Source organism: Meleagris gallopavo, chromosome 7 (assembly GCF_000146605.3).
Source record: "Meleagris gallopavo isolate NT-WF06-2002-E0010 breed Aviagen turkey brand Nicholas breeding stock chromosome 7, Turkey_5.1, whole genome shotgun sequence".
In the NCBI taxonomy this organism is placed as follows: Eukaryota; Metazoa; Chordata; class Aves; order Galliformes; family Phasianidae; genus Meleagris; species Meleagris gallopavo.
In genome coordinates this window covers 10707918-10727880 of record NC_015017.2, presented here as the reverse complement: position 1 = coordinate 10727880, position 19963 = coordinate 10707918, and the positions used below count along the sequence as shown (strand labels likewise).

Sequence of the window (19963 nt, the reverse complement as noted above, 5' to 3'; positions counted from 1 at the left end):
TGAGAGAGAGAGAATTTATGTGCATGACTTTCAAAGTCTTCTCTTTTTTTTAAATGTCACTTTTTTATATTATACAGCAAAAGTGTCTCTCATTTAGAAACAGTTTAGTATTGTAAGACAAAGTAGTCAGTTCCCACCTTTTTTCCCATTAGAAGGAAATTATTCTCAGCAGAGCTACGTGCTTATTCTTTTGTGTTTCAGTCCCTAAAGTATGTCATGAGAATTATGAACAATGAAAAACTGAAGTCATAAGGTACTGCAGGCAAAAGCCCTATTAAATTCTGCCAACTGCAGCACTATTGTGGTATTCCTCATGCATTGCACAAACAATATGCAGGATTAAAAGACGAGAAATGAACAGATGTAATACTGGACTTTGGCCACCCAATATCTACATTTTAGAGCAACAGACTCCAAATCAGAACTTAGTACCTATATGTTAGGTGTTTAAGATTCTCCAGGCATAGCTTGGGAGTGAATGTAGATATTTATAGAAATAATTCTTTACCACAAAAACAAGAAAAAAGTTTCTACCAGCCATTTCCAGTTTGAGTGTTTCTGCACAGTATATATTAATGTGTCTATAGCCATCCAACCCACTATGCCTTTGGAGACCTAACACTTTGCTTGTGCATCTCCTCGAGTCTGCAAATCTTTAATACTAAAAACTTAACAACAAAAACACAAAAAATACCCACCTCCTTAACACTTCTCTATTCCACGAAAATTCATTTCACAATTTCCCTCTTAGGTATAGTGTCAATAAAAGGATGTTTAATAGCTGATATGTCTAGCTTTCATGCAGTTTTTCAGAATCTTAAAGCCAGGAGATTAATATCTTTCCATTAAAAAAAAAAAATCCACAAAAACGCGTTAAGCATATAGCTAGATTTCTCTGAGACAAATAGAAAACTGTGTCACTTGTAAAAAGGCAGGAAGGAATCTTTGCTAATAGTAGCTGAGAAATACTGATAAGCAGATGTGATCTGCACTGCAGATAGCAAAGCACAGGACTAGAACACAATGAATCCCAGGTGTATAAACAGCTCAGCATGGCAGGTGGTGTGACATCATTGCATGTAAGAGTTGGGCCACAATTTGTACAATAATTGACTTGCCTGGAATTTACCAGCATGCATTATGATACATAGATACATAGGAGAGCCACAGAAATGCCCTTCCCACAATTCATTAATTTCATATGCTCCCTGTTTCAGCATATCCTGGGATTTACCCTTAGTTTGGAGCTATTACTGACACATGGGGTTGCAAATTGTCACTAACAAACCCACACAGCAAAAGACCTCTCTAATCAGAAAAACTAATAATGTCAGCAGCACATACATTTACTTATTTTTTACTTTTCTTAACATATATAAGACCCAAAGCAGTACAATGAAAATGAAGAAAAAGAACTTAAAACCAAGAGGGCTTCAGCTGCCTAACCCATACTTCTAGTGTCCTTTCAGATGACCTACTATAAGCATTTTGGTCTCCAGTTACAATGTCGTATCTTCTAACTGTGGGCTCTCCTATGTCTCTGCTGTCTTATCATGTCTAAAATGGCACTCAATCCCAGGTTTAAGCAGATGAATTTCACCCTCTCAGAGATCACAGAGTCACAAATTGCAACAATAAATATTCATATTTTAATAGCCAAAATAAAACAAGTCCAACCAGCTAACTTGGTTTCCCTCACAAATACAATACCAGCTCATAAAAAAGGTATGAAAGGAAAGAAGAGAAAATAGTTGGTGGTAAACTAAGAAGTGAAATGAGAGACCTCAGACCAATGTGTGAAATAATTAGAGCCAATGATTTTCATTATAAACAGCAGTAAGGAACAGATGATGCAGAGGTTCACTGAAATCACATGTTCAACGTGTGACTGACTCCATGAAAGAACATGTTGAAGGACACAGTTTAGTGAGAACTATTGGTGATGGGTGGACTAGGTGATCTTGTGGGTCTTTTCCAACCTTGGTGATTCTATGAGTCCATGAATCTAGTACAATTTTTTCAAGTGTTACTTTCTGAAACATACATACATACACTGAAAAAGTAATGGTTTCTCTGTGTTACAATGCATCTTACATCAAAGCCCCAAATCCAAATACCAGAGACTTTTGGATATCTGTAGGTATGAGAGAGCACATTCAGAATTGAAATTTCAACTTTGTACTTTGATAAGAGGAAAGGCTGAAGTTTTCCATGAGCTCAATTCTATGGATTCTAATGTTGAAATCAGAAAACTGTGTCTGGAGCTTCCATAATATATTCATTTCAATATATTCTACGTACTTTCTTGAACTTGTCTTATATTAAATTTGAAGAATGTATTTACTTTGTAATATCATCAGAATTTGTTACCATTCTAAACAGTGCTGCTTTATATTTTCCTGTCTCCAGCTGCTACTGCTTGTCTACATCCTAGGCAGCATCAGATGATTGATAATTGCAGATATATTTTGCTGTTTTTAAATTGTTTTCTGTTATTTTGCTTTAGTCTTTTTTTAATCACAGTAATGCTCCACCCTTCTTGTGGAATAAGTATGTTTGCAGATGTATTTCTAATAATTAAATGCTGTAACTCAAGTGGTGTAGTAAGTATACCAGACAGAAAATGAAGACTGATAGAAGAGTAATGTGTTTTTTAATGTATATATGTTTCTATTCTGAAAATGAGAAAATACTTTATTTTATGTGAGTTGATTAGTGTGTTTTGGAGCAGGAAATCAATAGTTGGAATTCTGTTCAGGTCTGATGCACTCTGGCTCAAGGAGTGGAGGAAGCAGATTCATCACGTGTCATCTAAGAAAACAAGATATGAAAAGAATCACATGTTAATATTATTTGACTGACAAACTGAATATTGTCCTTATCAGGTGCCACTAAGTTGCCCAGTAGGGTGTTCCACAGAAGATACCTATAGATGATGTCTAGAAGGAAGGTAAAACTGAGCTCAGGATGACACAGGGGCAGAGAAGCATAGTTTCTGCATTTGTGGACCTCACCTCCTGCAAATTCTTGTAACGAAAGCAAGTCCATATACCTAATGATTTTGGGGTCAGTGCCATCTACCACAACCAAAGAAAAGTAATTTGTAAGCGAGAGCTCAGAAGTTTCTGTGCCAAAGCCACAAAGGTTTGGGGCACAGCCTGGATGCACAGGCTGGCCAGGACTTTGCTTCACAGATTTTATAGACTAAATCTAAATTTCAGTAGAAAAAGAATGGCCGTAACAGTGGGAATAAGTAACAGTGAACAGTTGCAGAAAACAGTGAATCTGCAGGGTAAGAATTATTGAAAGTGTATCACTTCATTCGTTTTTCTTCTGTATTCTTTTGTTAGCTCTCTTTTCTCCGAAAGAGCTCTGGACACAGCAAGGAGTACCACAAAGAAGTGACAGTGCCAGAGTGGAAGTTGATGGGAAACTTCGAAGGAGGATGAAACTGCTCAGAGACTGATCTACTATCTAGCACACATTGGTAATACCAGTTATTTATGGAATGGCTATGGAATTTGCCATGTAGAAGAAAAGAGGAGGCTTCAGGAAGAAAAGGGATTGGAAAAAAAAAAATAAAAAAGTTTTAAAGGGAAAGAAAGATTATGCAGAAAGATTATGCAAAATCAGATAATTCCAGAACAATGCTTGAAAGGAATTCGCTGGAATAACTTGGTTGTGTGAGACCTATTATCAGATATTTCAGTTTTGAAGGAGCCTTCAGTGGAAAGGGCTGCATGATATTGCTCTATATAAAGCATTCCCAGCTGGAACATCATTAGGCGCTTCACCACTCAGGGATGCCAAAAGCTTATTTTGTTACATTTACTTAGACATAATTAAACAGATCACTCCCCCACCTTCCTATTACCATTTTAGTGAAGTCATCTGTGCAGGCTGCTCGTATTTGTTCAGCAGTCAGAGGGCTGTTCAGTGCAAAGGTCTTTTTTAGTCCTCTTTCATTCCTCACACAAGTTATTGCATCTCTCAATGCGAAGAACACAGAGCTTCCCAAGAAAAGTCCCGCCTCACCTAACCCCTGGGAAAAAAAAAAGTTGAGCAGATGAGAAATACATGTCATAGCAATACTAATTGAAAAGCTCAGATGATAGTGACTCAAAGCACTTTATTCTTTAGTATGCTTTTCTTGAATTTAGCAGAAGCAGACTTAGGTAACTTCAAGTCTGCTGCTGCTGAATGCTTCCAGGGACCTAGAAAGATTGGCTTCAGATACCGGCTTTTGATTTTAAAATCTTTTTGCCTTCTTGCTGAACTGAAATTTATAATAAGTTACAGATTAAATTAAAGCAATCTCAATCCAGGAGCAGGAACAGATAAGAAAAAAGTCGGAATTCACACTAATTCACCATAGACAAGGAAACACCTCAGTGGTCTTTACATTCTCTTACTGATTCAGACGTAAGATTCACATTTGTTCCTTATCTCAAAAGTAGGTAAAACCTACACTTCCTCTGGATACTTTCTGCTGAAATACTGAATATCTTAATCTGAGTTTGACTGAGATACTGCAATTGCAATCTGCTTGCTACAATTTGAGAAACAAACGTCTTCCCCAAACATGCCGCATGAAGACAGAATCACACTTCCCTAAGACAGTGAATTCTCAGGGTAATTATAGATGTTTACAAAAAAGGGTAAAAACTGTTTGAAGAGGGATACTAGCATCAGTTTTATAGAATCAACTATGTAACTACATAACGTAGACAATATTAAAAAAATAAATCTAATTATGTGTCACAAAGACAGCTTTAAATAATTTTAAAGGACTTATTTGTTCCTTAATAACTTTTACCTTAAAAACGTTTCTTCCTCCCGTCATGCTATTTTACTGAATTCTAAAAGCATAAGTAATATCTGAAACAGCTGAAATTTTGCACAGTTGACTTCATCTTGATTTGTTGTTACTACTTGCAACTGATAAGAATATTTACCGGTGTAAATTGAAGCAATGATTCTACCAGCTGAATAGTTGAGCTTATCTCATATATAAATATACATACACATTCCTATTTCTTACTGCTAAACACATGCACGTACTCTCACAGTCATTATCCCTTCTCTATCAATTTCTTGATTATTTTCATTCTAACCCATCAGTCTATCTCTGATTTAAAAATTTTAAATTTACATTGCAACTTCTGTGAATAGCTTGTTAACAAAACCCTGTAATTACTGCTTGTAAGGCATGAAAGCTATGCTGAGAAAAGTTCTGGCTGTGACTTGCCAACCAATTCCTTATCCAATAAACAATCCACCCTTCAAATCAGTATCTCTCCAATTTATAGATAAGGACATCATGGGGGAACCACGTCAAACATCTTGCAGAAGTCTAGGTAGATGGCATCAGTTGCCCTCCCTTTGTCCACCAATGCCATCACTCCATCACTGCCATCACTCCACAATGCCATTGTAGAAGATCACTACATTGGTCAAGAATAACCTTCTGTTGGTAATCTTGGCTGTTTCAGATCACCTGACTTGTTCCTCATGTGCTTCAACATGTCTTCCAGGAAGATCTGTTGCATGATCTTCCCAGGCACAGAGGTGAGACTCACCGGCCTGTAGTTCCCTGAGTTCTCCTTCCTACCTTTCTTATAAATGGCAGTGATTGTTTCCTGTTCTCTAGTCACCTAACTATGAATTTTCAAGTATGATGGAGAGAGGTTCGGCAATCATACGAGCTAGCTCTCTTAGGATCCTGGAACACATGTCATCCAGCCTCATATCTTGCATGTATAGATACACTTTTCTGTATTTATTTCTCTGATTGTCCTGAGATCTAAGACTCAAGTCCTGTGATGGTTTGCTTACCTTTGATGAATAGATGGCATAAGGATTTTGGGAAGATGACAGTAGAGAAACATTAAATTGTTCTGGAATATCACAAACAGCAGGGATCTTATACTGATCTGGACCCCGAGTACGTAGGACTCCTTCTGGAGAGTACTTTAATTCTTCCATTGTGTAAAGTCCAATGCCTTGAACAAAGGCACCTTCAATCTTAAAATAAGAAAAGACATAACATTTATGTACTCATGTTTGTTAAGATGGGTAAAACTGTGGCAAGAACTGATTTGTATCACTGGTTCTTAGAAGATCAATTTATTTCCTGTTTGCCTAAGGGGATTTCTCAACATTTCGTGGCTACCATGATGGGAAAAGCTTTCATACTCTTCTCTCACACCAGAGACAAGTGCATTCATGATGAATGATGAAGTCTGTGGACCAGCCTGCAATGAAGAAAGGTGTTTCCCCACTAACAGGTAGGAAGGCAGATTAAACAGATTAAATCAGAGAATGCAGATCACAAACAAGATTTAAGTCCGGCAGATAGTGAGCACATATACATGAAGGAAGTACTACAGGTTGACATTAGAGATCATGGGTAAAATCCAGGCCTCAGTGACACAAATGGGAGAAGACTGCAAGTAAAGAACTTACTAATATCATATATGACAAATTAATGTTTTCTGAATTAATAGAGAAATATTCCCTTCAGATAAGACTATCAGTTTAACAGAAATCAGACGGCAGGAAATTCTTGGAACATACCTGTCCTATATCCACAGCTGGATTTATGCTGCATCCAATGTCCATAACTATGTCTGTTCTGAGGTTCTGTTAATAAAATTCAATGTCATATCACTGATAGAGATGGATAGGGTAGAGGCATAAGAAAACAAGATGGGTTAGAGTTGGTATTCAGTGGAATAATATATGCTAAAATGCATGTTCTTCCGCACGTACACAATTTCAAAGTAATTCCCCATACCTTATTATAAGCAAAATGAGCTTGTCTCAGCTCTAATGGAATTTTAGCTAGAGCTAGCCATCACAGATCTTTTCCATTTACACAAGGAAATAAATACATATAGTGGGCGTACGATCAGTAGACTACGACACCTACCTGTCTAAAAGGTAAAAAACTGGAAACGGTATATTTAATTTTGCTGTAATTTGTTTGTTAACAGGGAGAGGACAGGCAGAGAACATGCCAAATGTCTGCCATAATCCAAAAGTGAACTGGTATGACATTGATATAGATGTGTCAAATGTGCAGTCAAGATTGCACAGATATCATTCTGCGTGTCTCCAATTTGCATTCACTCTATGAATACACATATTATCATGTAAAAACATGTGATTTATTCATGCAAAGCCCGAGTAGCTGTTGGAATGTTGAGTGACAAAAAAAATCTAGAGGAAGATCATCCACATTATTTACAAAACTAACATGATGCTCAGTTATTACCTTGTGATCTCCCGTTAAACAGTTAATTTCAACCTCTGAACAAGCAGTTCCATAAAGAAAGTACGTGAATGGCTGTCCTTCCCCTTTCTCCCAGTCCATATTTGCATCATAACCTCTGATAGAAGAAAAAGTCCACAATGAATAATCAATGTTTGTATCATGACAAAGCACACAAGCACACAAAAGTTTGAAAATACTTGAAGTGAAATCTAAAATAACAAGTGCGCTTGGTTGCCAATTCCAGATGTGTGTTCTAGAGCTGCCATGTTGTTTTTTCCCTTTTGTAAAATGCAGTGTAATCATGTTTAAGGTGAAAATCATAAAGAAAATATAGCACAACTTATAGTATATGGTAATATAGCTTTCAGTAAATAAACTATATCCTGCTTTGTGTATTTGCCATTATGGGCAGCGGTCACTTTCTCAGTGTTTCCTGATTTTCTAATGGAAGCATTATGGAGCAAATACGAGTTGAAATATTCTCTTGATGCTTTCTAGAGAATCTGCACAGAGCCAGCTACAAATTAGCACTTGAACATTATAATCCAACCTCCTCACATATCAAAGACTTACATAAAATACAAGCTAAGCCATTAAGAACAATTGGACAGGGTCTCACACCCACTGAATTGGCATCGTCAGAAATCAGTCCTGGTGTTTAAGACTGTGCATTTTAAAGGAACAAAAATACTTCACCTAAAGTAGCCAGTAGCTGAAAGACTCACACTTTGTTCAAAGGCTTTTTTAATCTGTAAAACACAGCAAGTTTTGTTGTAAGCCAAGGAACCAGTAAGGAAGGAACACAGCATGCATCATCCATTTACTTAAAAAGAAATTTATAAGCATGTTTAGCTGCACATGGTGCCTTAATATTTCACCACATTTGAAGGAGTAACCTGAACTCTTGGTAATACAATAGGGAATGGACCTGCAAGCAGCAGTGTTCTTAAAAAGATCTTTACTGCTGGTAACACCAGAGTCAGAGAGGGTTCTGCTTGACTTTCCTGTTCAGATTCAATAGAAATGGGTCCCTCTTTGTCAGCTGAACAGATCTGGATGATACGTCACTGAGACAAAAGATCTGTATGATTTATCAGCATAAAAATGACAGTTAACAAGAGAAATGTTCCTTGCACTGTTCTTCTGCCAGCGGCGTAAGAATGGATATAACACCTAATATTTCATTTCCTTTCAGTGACATTCACATCAGATTTATGTGATTGACAAGTCAGAAGGTTTGGGTTTTTTTAATATATTAAATTTACTTACTCTGCAAGTCATAAAATTGTTTCTCTGCATGGTTTAAAATTATTTATTAGGTTAGCTATTGCTGCTACTGTTTTAGGTGTGTCTGAATTATCCACACTGATTTGACACCTAGATTTGGCACTAGATTTTACTTTTTTGCATAGATAGCTGTCAGTTATCAAGTTACCACATGTATCCCAACATTAATTGCTGTTGCCAGAAATTAATACTGCCAAGAAAATATTTTTATTTTTTGTAGTTACTACAGTATTTAATCCCACAAGAAGAAACACCCTAGTGTATTGATCTCTAAATGTCTCACTGTAGGGATTGTCATTTTCATAAGGCTGTAGATAACAAGTAATATTGGGTTCATCAGAAATAACGTGCTTTCCTTTAATATAACAATACAGCTAGGTTCACAGACATATCTTCATGGAAATAGCTGATGTAGTAGAAGAAACTTACTTAAGACAATGCCTTGCCTAAAATTCTGTTACTACTTCAAGTGGACACCAGATACAGGCCATTAATGAATAGCTTTAGCATTAATTCTGTACTAACTTACAGCAAATGTAACTAACATTATAATGAATTACATATCAGAGCAATGGAAGCAAGCATTCTTGCTCATTTTTTTTTTTGCAGTTCTGTAATACACCACACGTAGCAGATAGAAGTATGAGGTTGAGAAGGTTTCCATTTATTTGTGAATTTGTGATTAGTGAAAAATAAAGAACAGTCTCGTAGGAAAATAGGCACTGTACACATATATCTTGAAAATCTTCTTGCAATAGCCTGTTTAAGAGTAAGTTGAAGACAGTCACACTACTACACAAACTAACATTTTATCTGCATAAAAAAAAACCAAGAACCTCTAAATGTGACTCCACAGATAGCTTTCCTTCCTTTTCAACCTAGATATGATCTAGAGATTATTTTGCATGCATCCAAAGCACTTACATTCCAAATATTCTGTGAATCGACGTGTTTTAAGGCTTTTAGCTTTAGGATTATCAGGCTTAGAAGACTAATAGATGGCAATACATGTGTCACAAGTTCTGTAAGCACACAAATACATTTAGTAGGTTTCACATCTCTTACCCAATCATTCCAGTTGCCTTTTGGGTTCTCATTAATGATAGGCTGCAGGCGTTTCAGAAGAGTTTGGCAAGCATCCTGGTTATGGAGAGAAATCAGAAGAAAGCAATGCAAGATTAACAAACATAAATTTGGCAAATAAAGTACTACTCAAGATACATTCTAGTTAGTGCTTAATTAATATATCCTTTATTGTAATTTAGAAAAAGGATGGAAGGAGTTATCTGCATAATCATAAACCTTATAAAGGCTTGAGTTAAAAGAGCAGGAATCATTACTAATAAGTAGATTAAAAACAGGAATAAAATCTAGAATTTGTATAGGACTAGTTTGCTTCTGTCTGAAGAGGCAAGGGTTTGGTCAAATGTAAGCTTTCTGAAGGAAAGCTCAGATCATATTTTGAAATTTCATAAGCACCATTACTGAGATACTATCAGCAATTAATATTTTTTCTTGGTAATCTTTAGTGGTGTTACTAATAACCTCAAATAATTTCCATGGAGTCACAATACCTAAAGTTTGGCAGACATTAAATACCATGAAGAACAGTGTGTTTTGTTAAGCTAAACACTTTACCTTTACAGCCATGCCGTTGACATCTGTCCCTGCAGATCCTACTGAAGCACATGCATTAGGAACAGTTGTTGTGCTTGTTTCACAGAAGTGAATATATGACATTGGGATGTTTAATTCCCGACTAGCAACCTGTTTCAGGAAGCAGAATATGTTCTTCATTTCAGAAACATTCCAAACATTTCAACTGTTCCTGAGTACTTGCTAGAAGATGGTACTACTAGGAAAGATACTGTTTTAGCAAGTCCTTTTCTAACCGCCAGAAATAGTCATTCTGCTGAGTTTGTCAGTACAAAGAGACAGAACAGAAGCAAAATGTTTTAGCTGTACTGAAACTCTGGATTGAGGTTCTGAAGTCCAACATTCAGATCCTGATTTTGCTGATTATGACAGAGGACGAATTATGCATGCCCAGATCCCAAGCTTTCATCAGCTCACTAATTATCTTTAGAGATTATGTTTCAATTATTCCAATTATAGAGTAAACAAAGATGATGGCAATATCGTCTCTTTGTGATTACTGACTTTTTTTGTAATAGAATAGGGATTATAGAACTATCTCCTGAAGATCAAAAGATCTTATTTCTAATGAGTCTCCTCACATATCACTGGAAAAATAATAAACATATTTTCTCTATTTTTGCTGTCCCTATCAACTTTTCTTTCCAACTATATCAATGCAAAGCACCAAGAACAACGATAGCGAAGAAACTGTTAATCTGGTACACTAAATAAGCAAGAAGAAAAATTTCCCATTGTTTATCTGTATAACAGGCAAAGCATAAGTTAATATTTTGATCATTTGTTACCTGGATCATTTTTGTATGAATACCCTGTCCCAATTCAATTCCACCATGTGTCAAAAGCACAGATCCATCCGTATAAATATGAACCAGAGCAGCAGCCTAAAAGAAAAGTAAATGAATAAATAAATAAAGATTATTCAAGTGAGAAATTGTTATATATGGTGATGGATCAAAAAAAAAAAAACGAAAGGAGTTTTCTGCTTAATGTTTTTGAACAGGTGACATTTTGAATTCTAGTTCCTTAACAAGCTTCAAAAGAAAATGATACAAATCCTTGGAGGTCTGCTTTTTGTCTGTTGCTAGATCCTGAAATATAGCCAGACTTAGCATAGACTCTCAATAGTTTCAAAAAAAGCTGTAAGATCCTCCATCATTAGTGGTTCTAACTGATATCTGAGTGCCTTTGGACACACAAGTTTTGAAAGGCTGTCAGTGCTAGACAGAGTAAGAAGGCTCTAAATTGAGCTTTTCCTCATGGACTCAGTGAGAAGTAGGTGCTGTAGACTACAAACATTCTGTATAGAGACAGGCCAATTTGATCTGATTCAGTGAAGTCAAATGACTAATTTTCAACTGATAAAATGTTATTCATTCTTCAAATTATTGAACACCAGTGTAAAACAAACATACTGACTAAAAAGTACTGTTGTTCTCCTTTTCATCCTTAAATTTACTCTTTGATTACTTCAAAGGGTTAAGTCTAAGAAAAGCCTCCCATTTTAACCCATGGTCAGAAAGAGTAAGTCCAAGACTATTTCTAAAATTGACAACTTATCCAATTACACTTTGCAATCATTCCCAAAATACTCTTAACTGCTCCCTTTTCTATATCACATCCTAAGGGACAAAGCTGACTTCTATATAGGCATAGTCTAAGCTGCTTGGGTCCTGAAGATCAAACAGCTGTGATCTCAACTTGCAGATAGCTAGAAGCTAGTACAGCAACAACTGTTAGAAGAATGATAACTTTCCAGAAGTTGAAAGATGACTTTTTCTTTATTGTTATAAGGTAACTATAATTGTCTACAAATGAAAAGTTCAGCTCGTTTATTCTTTAAAAAAAACTAACCTGAGAAAGGTAACGTGAGCCTAGTCCAAATGGAAACTTCATTGGAACAATGGCAATCCCTTTTTTCTTCCAGTAATTTTGTTTGTTGAATTCTTCAATAGCTGTTTTTCTACCGTAGTATGCAGATTTCTCCATACATTCATTCCAACAACGTATTAAGTTTTGTGGATCAAGCTTTTGTTTGAAGTGTGTTTGCTCATCCTCCTTATACATATTTATTTCCCTAACCTGAAATAATAAGATTAGCAGACACACAATCACATTAAAGGTAGACTGACCATATGGGAGAACTAATAGACAACTAGTCTAGTTTATTATGGTTTTTTGTTTTTTTTTTGAACAATTACCAGTTTGGTTCAGTTGTAAAGAGCATGCTATTCTTCAATAATCAGACACTGTTAAAAAGAAACAGTTATAGTACAAATCATGTTTGACTTTAAAAAGATTTGTTCAAACATTTAAGCTAATCCAAATAATTTTAACTTCATAGATTTCATTTCAGAAGAGACGTCTTTGTATTCGCACCTTTTCTGGCGATAAACCTGTTTTCTCTGCAACTTCTGTTATCCAAGTTTCTGTCACCAGTCCTGACTGAGGAAAACCAAACCCTCGAAATGCTGTGTTTGATGGCAAGTTTGTTTTGCAAGCAGAAGCCCAGCATCTCAAGTTGGGAATCTTATATGCATTGTCCATTTTTAATATGGATACTTCCGCTACCTGAAGTAGGGAACAAACAAGGAGAGTAGATTTCAGAACAGTAATTCTTTCAGATTCACATTTAAATCTTTCTCATCTCATAGAAAGACCTTTAGTTTTCTGACAATCATTAAGCACACGTATAAATATTTTCAGTCATTTCTCAAGCAACATATTAGATTTCAGTTCCTTTCACCTGATATTCACAGAAAACACATTATGTTACTAGTAGTTGAGTCATTAGATAAAGATATAACTGATTATTCATTTTAAGATTGGTTTTGCTCCTGCTTCGATATCAAAAGCCATACAGAACTAAAAGAAGGTGGAACAGATTGAACGCAACAGGAGCTGTGAAAGGAACTGATGAAAGAATTCTGAATTATCACGCCCTATCAAAATTCAGAGTTAAGGTTTGTTCCTGTAGAAACCTATGTACTGCTCTTTTCTGGTTCTTACATGATTTCTGTTGTTATTGGCATGTTTGTTTCTTAGAGATTTCACCTGACATAAAAACACAAGAAAAGGAAAATCCCACAGTAGGTATACCTATTTAAAAAATAAATAATTTTTTTTTTAATGTCTCATGGTCAGGCCATTAGCTCTCTTTAGTGTTAAGTAGATTTCTCAGAACAATAAATTTAACCTTAAATACCTACAATTTCTACTGTGCTTTAAACAATAAACTTCAAAACATTTCCGTATACAGACAATTGAAGAGTACTGCTGTAATAACTAGATATATGGATAATGCCATATAATGCTACCTTTCCACTTAGGAAATGTAAGTTGAAATGTTATTAGTGGAATAAAAGCAGGGGATATATTTTTCTTGTTACAATCACAACTTTTATGGACTTTATGGACTATGTGTGTTGGAAGCTCAAAAGTCTTAAGAGGGTTATTGATAAACCAGAGTGAATATAGTATAGTTATACTATAACACTAAGTTATGCTCAAGTTTCTTCGTAGAAATGTCTGTTTTAATCTTGATGCTTTAAACATGGGCTATTTTGCTAAGCCAGGTAAATTTTTAGAAACAGCAATAGTATGGACAATTGCACTGACAGATTTCAGTGCACAGAAAAACCTTCGGCAGGATAGTAACCCATAAAGACAGTAACCTCAAAAAATATTTCACTTACAGTTAGAATAATCTATACAAGTGCAAAGAGCTAGTGACATTTTGTACTTTGTAGACCTATAAGCAAGGAACTGTTGTACACAGCACAATAAGTGCAGACCTGGGACAGAAATGCACAGAGCTGGTAACAGAACAATTATCACTACATTTATATTCTGAATGCTACAGAAGATCTGCTCAGCTTTGCAGACACAAAGCTTTATGCAGGTACAAACATAGATAGTATGTATTTTTAAATGAACACACTGTTGACATGTTTGTAATGGGAAAACAAGCCTGAGAGCCCACATATGAAGCAAATGTGTAAGGAAAACATCAAGAAGCTGACATAACTAAATAAGGTAAACTGCTAGGTGTAGATTTTTCAATAACAACACAGTCCTTACAGTGCATGATTATATGACTAATACCTGTGCAAGTGAGTTTGACATTAATCATTTTCCAGCTAATAATTTCTCCATGTTATAAGGTTTGCCAGCTTATGAAATCCTTACCAGAACAGATTCATCAGGGGTGCATCCACCATTAATGTAATACTTGGCATCCACAGCTCTGATTCTACCATCATTCATGAAGCCAACCTACAATGAATCACCAAATACCTTAGATTTTTGACATTCATTTCTTCACTGTTTGTATATTTTGCAAATGAATGTAAGCCACATAAGTCTCATACTGCACTGTTAATTCCTGAGCAGCATTACTGAAACTGCAAAAAGGACAAGAGAGAATTTAAAAAGTATAGATACAGGAAACAAGAAGCCTATTGATAAAGGAAGAAAGAGGGAAGCCCGGTGGTTTTTTGTGCGTTGCCCAACAGATGGCTTAAATGTCATCTAGGAATGTCCACAGCAGGCAGTGTCAAATTCCTTCCTAACTGTAAGAACAGATGTCAGATGCAGTATGACATTTGTTTGTATTTATGAAGAAATGTTATGTTTATCTTGCATCTCTTTTCACCTGTTGCCATTGAAGATAGTTGCTGAGTTCTCAACATGAACTACAAATATTTTTCTGCTTTAGGGATACATCTTAGACAACTCCTTCTGCTTTATCTATGTATTCATGTAGACAGAATTTTCCCTAATAAACTGTTACAAGTAATGACAATGCATGAACAAGGAAGCTATAAGTTTCCTCCAGAAAGTGCCTTTTCATGCATCACACTGTTTCTGAGAAAAAAACAGCAGCTCCTTAATGTAAGCTTAACTGCATGTAGGGCTTAAAAACCCTGCACAAGTCTGAGCTAGCCTGCCTCCCAGGTCCCAGGAAGAAAGACAGAAAGAGATATAAGAGGAGAATGACAGCAATGAACTAGAAAACAAAACAAAAAATTCTGCAGAGATAGAGACAGAAGCAGGTTGTAAAGCAACTTCATCTCTTTGTTTCTGAGAAAGTAGTTTGTTTTTAAACTGATTATTATTACTCTAATGAATAGAAAAAGTATTAACCAGCAACACTGAACTCCTTATTCAGGGACTACGAGCTGATGTTTTTTCACTAAATTCTTATGGTACTCACTTTATATTTGCCAATAAAAGGATGTCGGCCACCAGTGATTAACATATCATCTCCCCGGCTCAGAATAAGACGGACTGCTCTGTTGGTTCTAAATCAACAAAAGAAAAGTAAGAATTTCAGATAAAGAATTATTATTAACAGTATTAGTGTATTCTATTAATTAGGAATCTAGATTTGCAATGTATAAAAGTATTGCACTGAGCTTTAGTACAAAACTGAATTTTAATAGGTTTAAATACGTGCATACGGCTATATCCAGAGTTCATTTTCTTTTGCAGTTACAATCAAGTCAGAATTTTTAATTTCACCTCTTGAAAGTTAGTGAAAATTTTAATTTTAAGACTAAACTGCGTTAATTGTGCTAAGAGCGGTTCCACTCGTAAACTCATCCACTGACACAGCAGGATCCAGTTCACTTCTGGATGGCTAACGTCATGGTTTGAATGCATATACAAAGTTTCAGTGTTTAGGGACTGGTATTTATGAAATGGTCAATCATTTCAAGACTACTTCAAACTTATACTACTCACATTCTCTTCAAATCCCTTCAATTCAGATGAGGTGAAGCTGCTTAACGCAACTTAAGCAGTCTAATAATGTGAACACAGAAATGCACTGAAAAATCTTACTGAATGCATACAGATAGGAGTTTATGACATTTTGGCTAGCAACCTTCAGAAAGGAAAAGATAATTTTGCCAAGATGTAAAACTTGTTTAGTCAGTTTTCTCTTCATATACCAGTATACACACGTCACGCTTACTTGTTTGCTGCCACTGAAGCAACTGATGCCAGTAAACCAGCTTTCAGGAGCTTCCCACCAAAAGCTCCACCAACTCGTTTAACATGGCACATGATCCTGTTTGCTGGAACGCCTAGACTTGCAGCTACCATCTCCTATAGAAAGAGTTTTGTATTAGTATCAGGGCCTGCTTTTAGCTCTAAAGTCAGCATTTGAATTAAGAACCTTTTGTAGAGAATGGCTATAAAGATGTTCTGTTCATATGTTTGTTGTTAAATTGGCTTACAAGACTTTTTTCCTTTACCTCAACTTTAAGAGCAAGCAAAAGAGAAGAAGAAACACTCAGCAGTGTTTTCATTCAATATCTCTGTCACGGAGACTGTGAAAGGGTCATGAAAAGAAGTAAAGAATATACATATCAAAAAGTACATAATTTATGCATGAAAAACTGAGAAGCTTTATGTATAACAAACAATTATTAGAATACAGTATACATTTTTATTAATTAAAGCATTTGTATTATTTTAACTACTAATTAAAATGTAAGTTTGTTTTTTAATAATCTAAAGCCTTGTTAATATCAGGTATATCCTTTTTTCAAATCTCTAATATTCATCATTTTCTCAAAGTTTCTCATGCTTCTTGGCTCTTGCCAATAAGGTAATGGAAACTGAAAAGCCCAGCGGAACTGGGCGTTGAACACAAAATGCCACCATTTGTTGTGAAACAGTATCAGTTTCATGTACCATAGCCATTGCTATGCAATCAATAGGTTGCATCAGAGTTTGCTTTACCATTATGACATGGAGCAGCAGTCTCCCCTACAGCTAATAAGAGTAGTTCTCTCTGTCAGCACAGCGACTGCAGAACGCTGATTGCTCTTCACCTTAACAGAACCTAATGGAGAAACTCCACAGGGAGTTTCTCAAAAACTCAGTAGTGGGGCAAGATACACTTTCTTCAAAGTGGAATAAGAGACATTTTCTTCCTCCTTACTGTCAGAGCAGAGTGGTCAGTGTACATTAGGATATAGCAGTACTACAAAGCAGATCCCACCAGATAATCTAGTTGTGAAAATTCACATTCCCTATGTTTCTAAATTGCTAAGATTTGCAAACCACACTTAAAGAGCCCTTTGTCACAAGTTCAATCACATTCTCTGAGAATCCTCTGTATTACCTGGATAAATGCTGGATGTTGCGTTGAAACAAACACATCCATTTCTTTATCCTCTCCTTTTGGAATAGCAAGGACACTCTGAGTCTCCATATAAAAGTGTTCCTGTCCTCCAATGTGAATCTCCCCTGTTCCAAAGAAAAAACACAACTATTACTGAAAGAAAAGGACAGGAAAATATGAACCAGAAAAAAAATACTGCTCATCATCATGCAAATCATGGTAGTCAATGTCAAATCTTCTGATGCATCCTGCACAAAAGGAGCAACTTATGTTTTTATTTTAAAAGCCAAACTTTTCACAGATTTAAATTGGTCTTGTTCCAGTGACAACCAAGTGAACTTGGTTAATAGCATACTAATATTGCCTACTAATGTTGGCAATATTAAATAAAACACAGATTGATTAAGCAAAGCATAGACATACTGAAGTCCATCAAGAAGGTGACAGCATTAGAGAACAGAATGTATAACGAGACTGAAAAAACAGAATTTACTCAGGCATAAGAAGAAGGTTAAGGGCAAATTTTACTATTGCCTACAACTACCTAATGAGAGGGCATAGAGAAGACAGATTCAGATTGTTCTCAGAAGCAGTAGGATGAGAGTCAATGTACACAAGAAACTGCAACTTGACATATGGAAAAAAAAATCACCATGAAGATGGTCAAACACTGAAACACGTAGAAGTTGTAGAATCCCCATCCTGGAAGATTTTTTAAATTTGGTTGGATGTAGCCCTGGGTATTCTGCTCTAACTGGAACAGTTTGAGGGTGAGGCTGGACTAGACAATTCCCTTTCAACCTAAATTATCCTGTGATTCTATCTCAAGGGCAGAGGATGCAGAAAACTTGAATGAAACAGGATGTCAAACCTATTAGGTTTGATCATACTTTTATTCCAGACAGCCAAGAGCTTTCTCAGACTTTACGGCCACATGACATCACTGAAAAAAAAGCCAAATTGACACTTTTGGAACAAACAGGAAAGACCAAATACTGAAACTTCTTATCAAATATATTCTGCAATGTACCTTCAAGTATATGATCAACAGTTTCAAATGCCTTATCAACATCTCCATGTTCTAATTTTCTTTTTGGCTCAAAGAATGAATTGTGCTTAATAGCATCCTGCAGTAGAGAAAAACAGAAACAGTTTTTTAGTGTATTTTGAAGGTTCACAGTTTGTCATGGTGTTTTATCTCAGGAAGAATATCGTTCTCTTTACAGATACGATTATTTGCCAGCCTTTCAAAAGAAATTACTTCTATTTTTATATCAGAATGAGTATTCTGTTATACTCCATACACATTATGTAAACAAGTGATTGACAGAACTAATTTTAGCTCCCTGCAAACATGTCCTTTGCTCCTTTATTTCCATCTATCCCTGTGAGTTTCACACCACATTTCCAGGATATTCCATATCCCTAATATATTTTCCCACACATTCCTCTAACAGTTCCTGCATCTCCAGCCTAAGTTTGTTAGCTTTCTAACTAGCCAACAAGTAAATAATAAGAAATTGATTGTTCAGTCAATAATGTATAATTTATTAATATGCTGGTTGCCAAGTTCATAGCTACCAAAAGAACTAGATATAAGCAGAGTGCTCATTGCTTTTTACTCCCTAGGAACAACAAAAAAAATTCTTTGTTCCTACTCTTATGTTGATTATTAAAAATTTGTGAGATCTTAATACTTTTGAGATTATCATATATATATATTATAAGTGGCCAAAATTAGTCAAAAGTTATTTATAGAGTTACTGACAAACCAGTTAATTGGATATTCAGTTTCACTGTCTTTGCTTAGAAAAGCATGTTAAAAAAAGCAAGTGAGAAGCACAAAGTGCTGCTTCCATTACCTAAATAGATAAGACAGTGAAAAAGCAAGAGAAAAGAAGAGATTAGTACCTCAATTGTCAAGATCACAGGTTCCAGCGCTTCATACTCTATCTTCACTTTTGCAGCAGCTTGTTTGGCATGAGCATATGAATCTGCAGCTACAGCACATACAATCTGACCAACACAAATTACCTGTGAAATACACATGATATAATATAATAGAACAGTGGATTAAATTACTCCTGTATGTGTTTCTGAAATTCCTCTTTTACGTAACAATTACTAATGTTCCCTTTTTTTTTTGAATTTTGTTTTCACTTTTTAGATTATCCGTGAAGCTAACAAATCACAAGGAAGACTTGTATTGTTGGGGAACCAAAAAAGGTTTTCAAAAATCTACAAGTGATTTGGTAGTCTAAATAAAATTCACCCTCCCAACAACTCAGATGATTTTCTGAGATTTAATATGTCTTCCTCTGATTTATATATATTTCTCTTGGCAGATTATAACACACATCAGCTGTTTTAAGAGTCCAAAAAAGGAGTGAGAGAATATAAGAATTTGTCATACTGGTCCCAATCTTCTCTACCCATGGTTGTAGCCTCACCTTGAGTACAGTATACAACTTTGCATGACACAACTTAAAGGACAAAACTATTAAACTGTGTCCAAAGGAGGGCAAATAAAATGGTGAAAGGTCTAGATAGGAAGACATTAAGAACAGTTGAGGTCACTTGGTTTCTTCAGCTTAGAGAAGATGAGAATG

General features: G+C 35.7%; 1 protein-coding gene across 3 annotated transcripts in view; it reads right to left on the bottom strand.

The window, feature by feature from the left end:
- Positions 1-1626: 1626 nt before the first annotated feature.
- AOX1 (aldehyde oxidase 1) overlaps positions 1627-19963 on the bottom strand; it is a 37899-nt gene continuing 19562 nt past the window's right edge. The window contains exons 19-35 of one of the 3 annotated variants that reach the window (XM_010713420.3): positions 19266-19388; positions 18385-18481; positions 17355-17479; positions 16197-16330; positions 15435-15522; positions 14408-14494; positions 12599-12790; positions 12074-12301; positions 11008-11103; positions 10202-10330; positions 9629-9703; positions 7973-8025; positions 7277-7391; positions 6577-6642; positions 5836-6024; positions 3875-4042; positions 1627-2811 (exon numbers count right to left, since the gene is read on the bottom strand). In XM_010713420.3, the coding sequence (XP_010711722.1) occupies positions 2776-2811; positions 3875-4042; positions 5836-6024; positions 6577-6642; positions 7277-7391; positions 7973-8025; positions 9629-9703; positions 10202-10330; positions 11008-11103; positions 12074-12301; positions 12599-12790; positions 14408-14494; positions 15435-15522; positions 16197-16330; positions 17355-17479; positions 18385-18481; positions 19266-19388 (2001 nt within the window). In that variant the 3' untranslated portion in view covers positions 1627-2775. Of the gene's footprint in view, positions 2812-3817; positions 4043-5835; positions 6025-6576; positions 6643-7276; positions 7392-7972; positions 8026-9628; positions 9704-10201; positions 10331-11007; positions 11104-12073; positions 12302-12598; positions 12791-14407; positions 14495-15434; positions 15523-16196; positions 16331-17354; positions 17486-18384; positions 18482-19265; positions 19389-19963 lie in introns of those variants that run through there. The other 2 variants (XM_019616801.2, NM_001303287.1) reach the window with 2 other exon arrangements.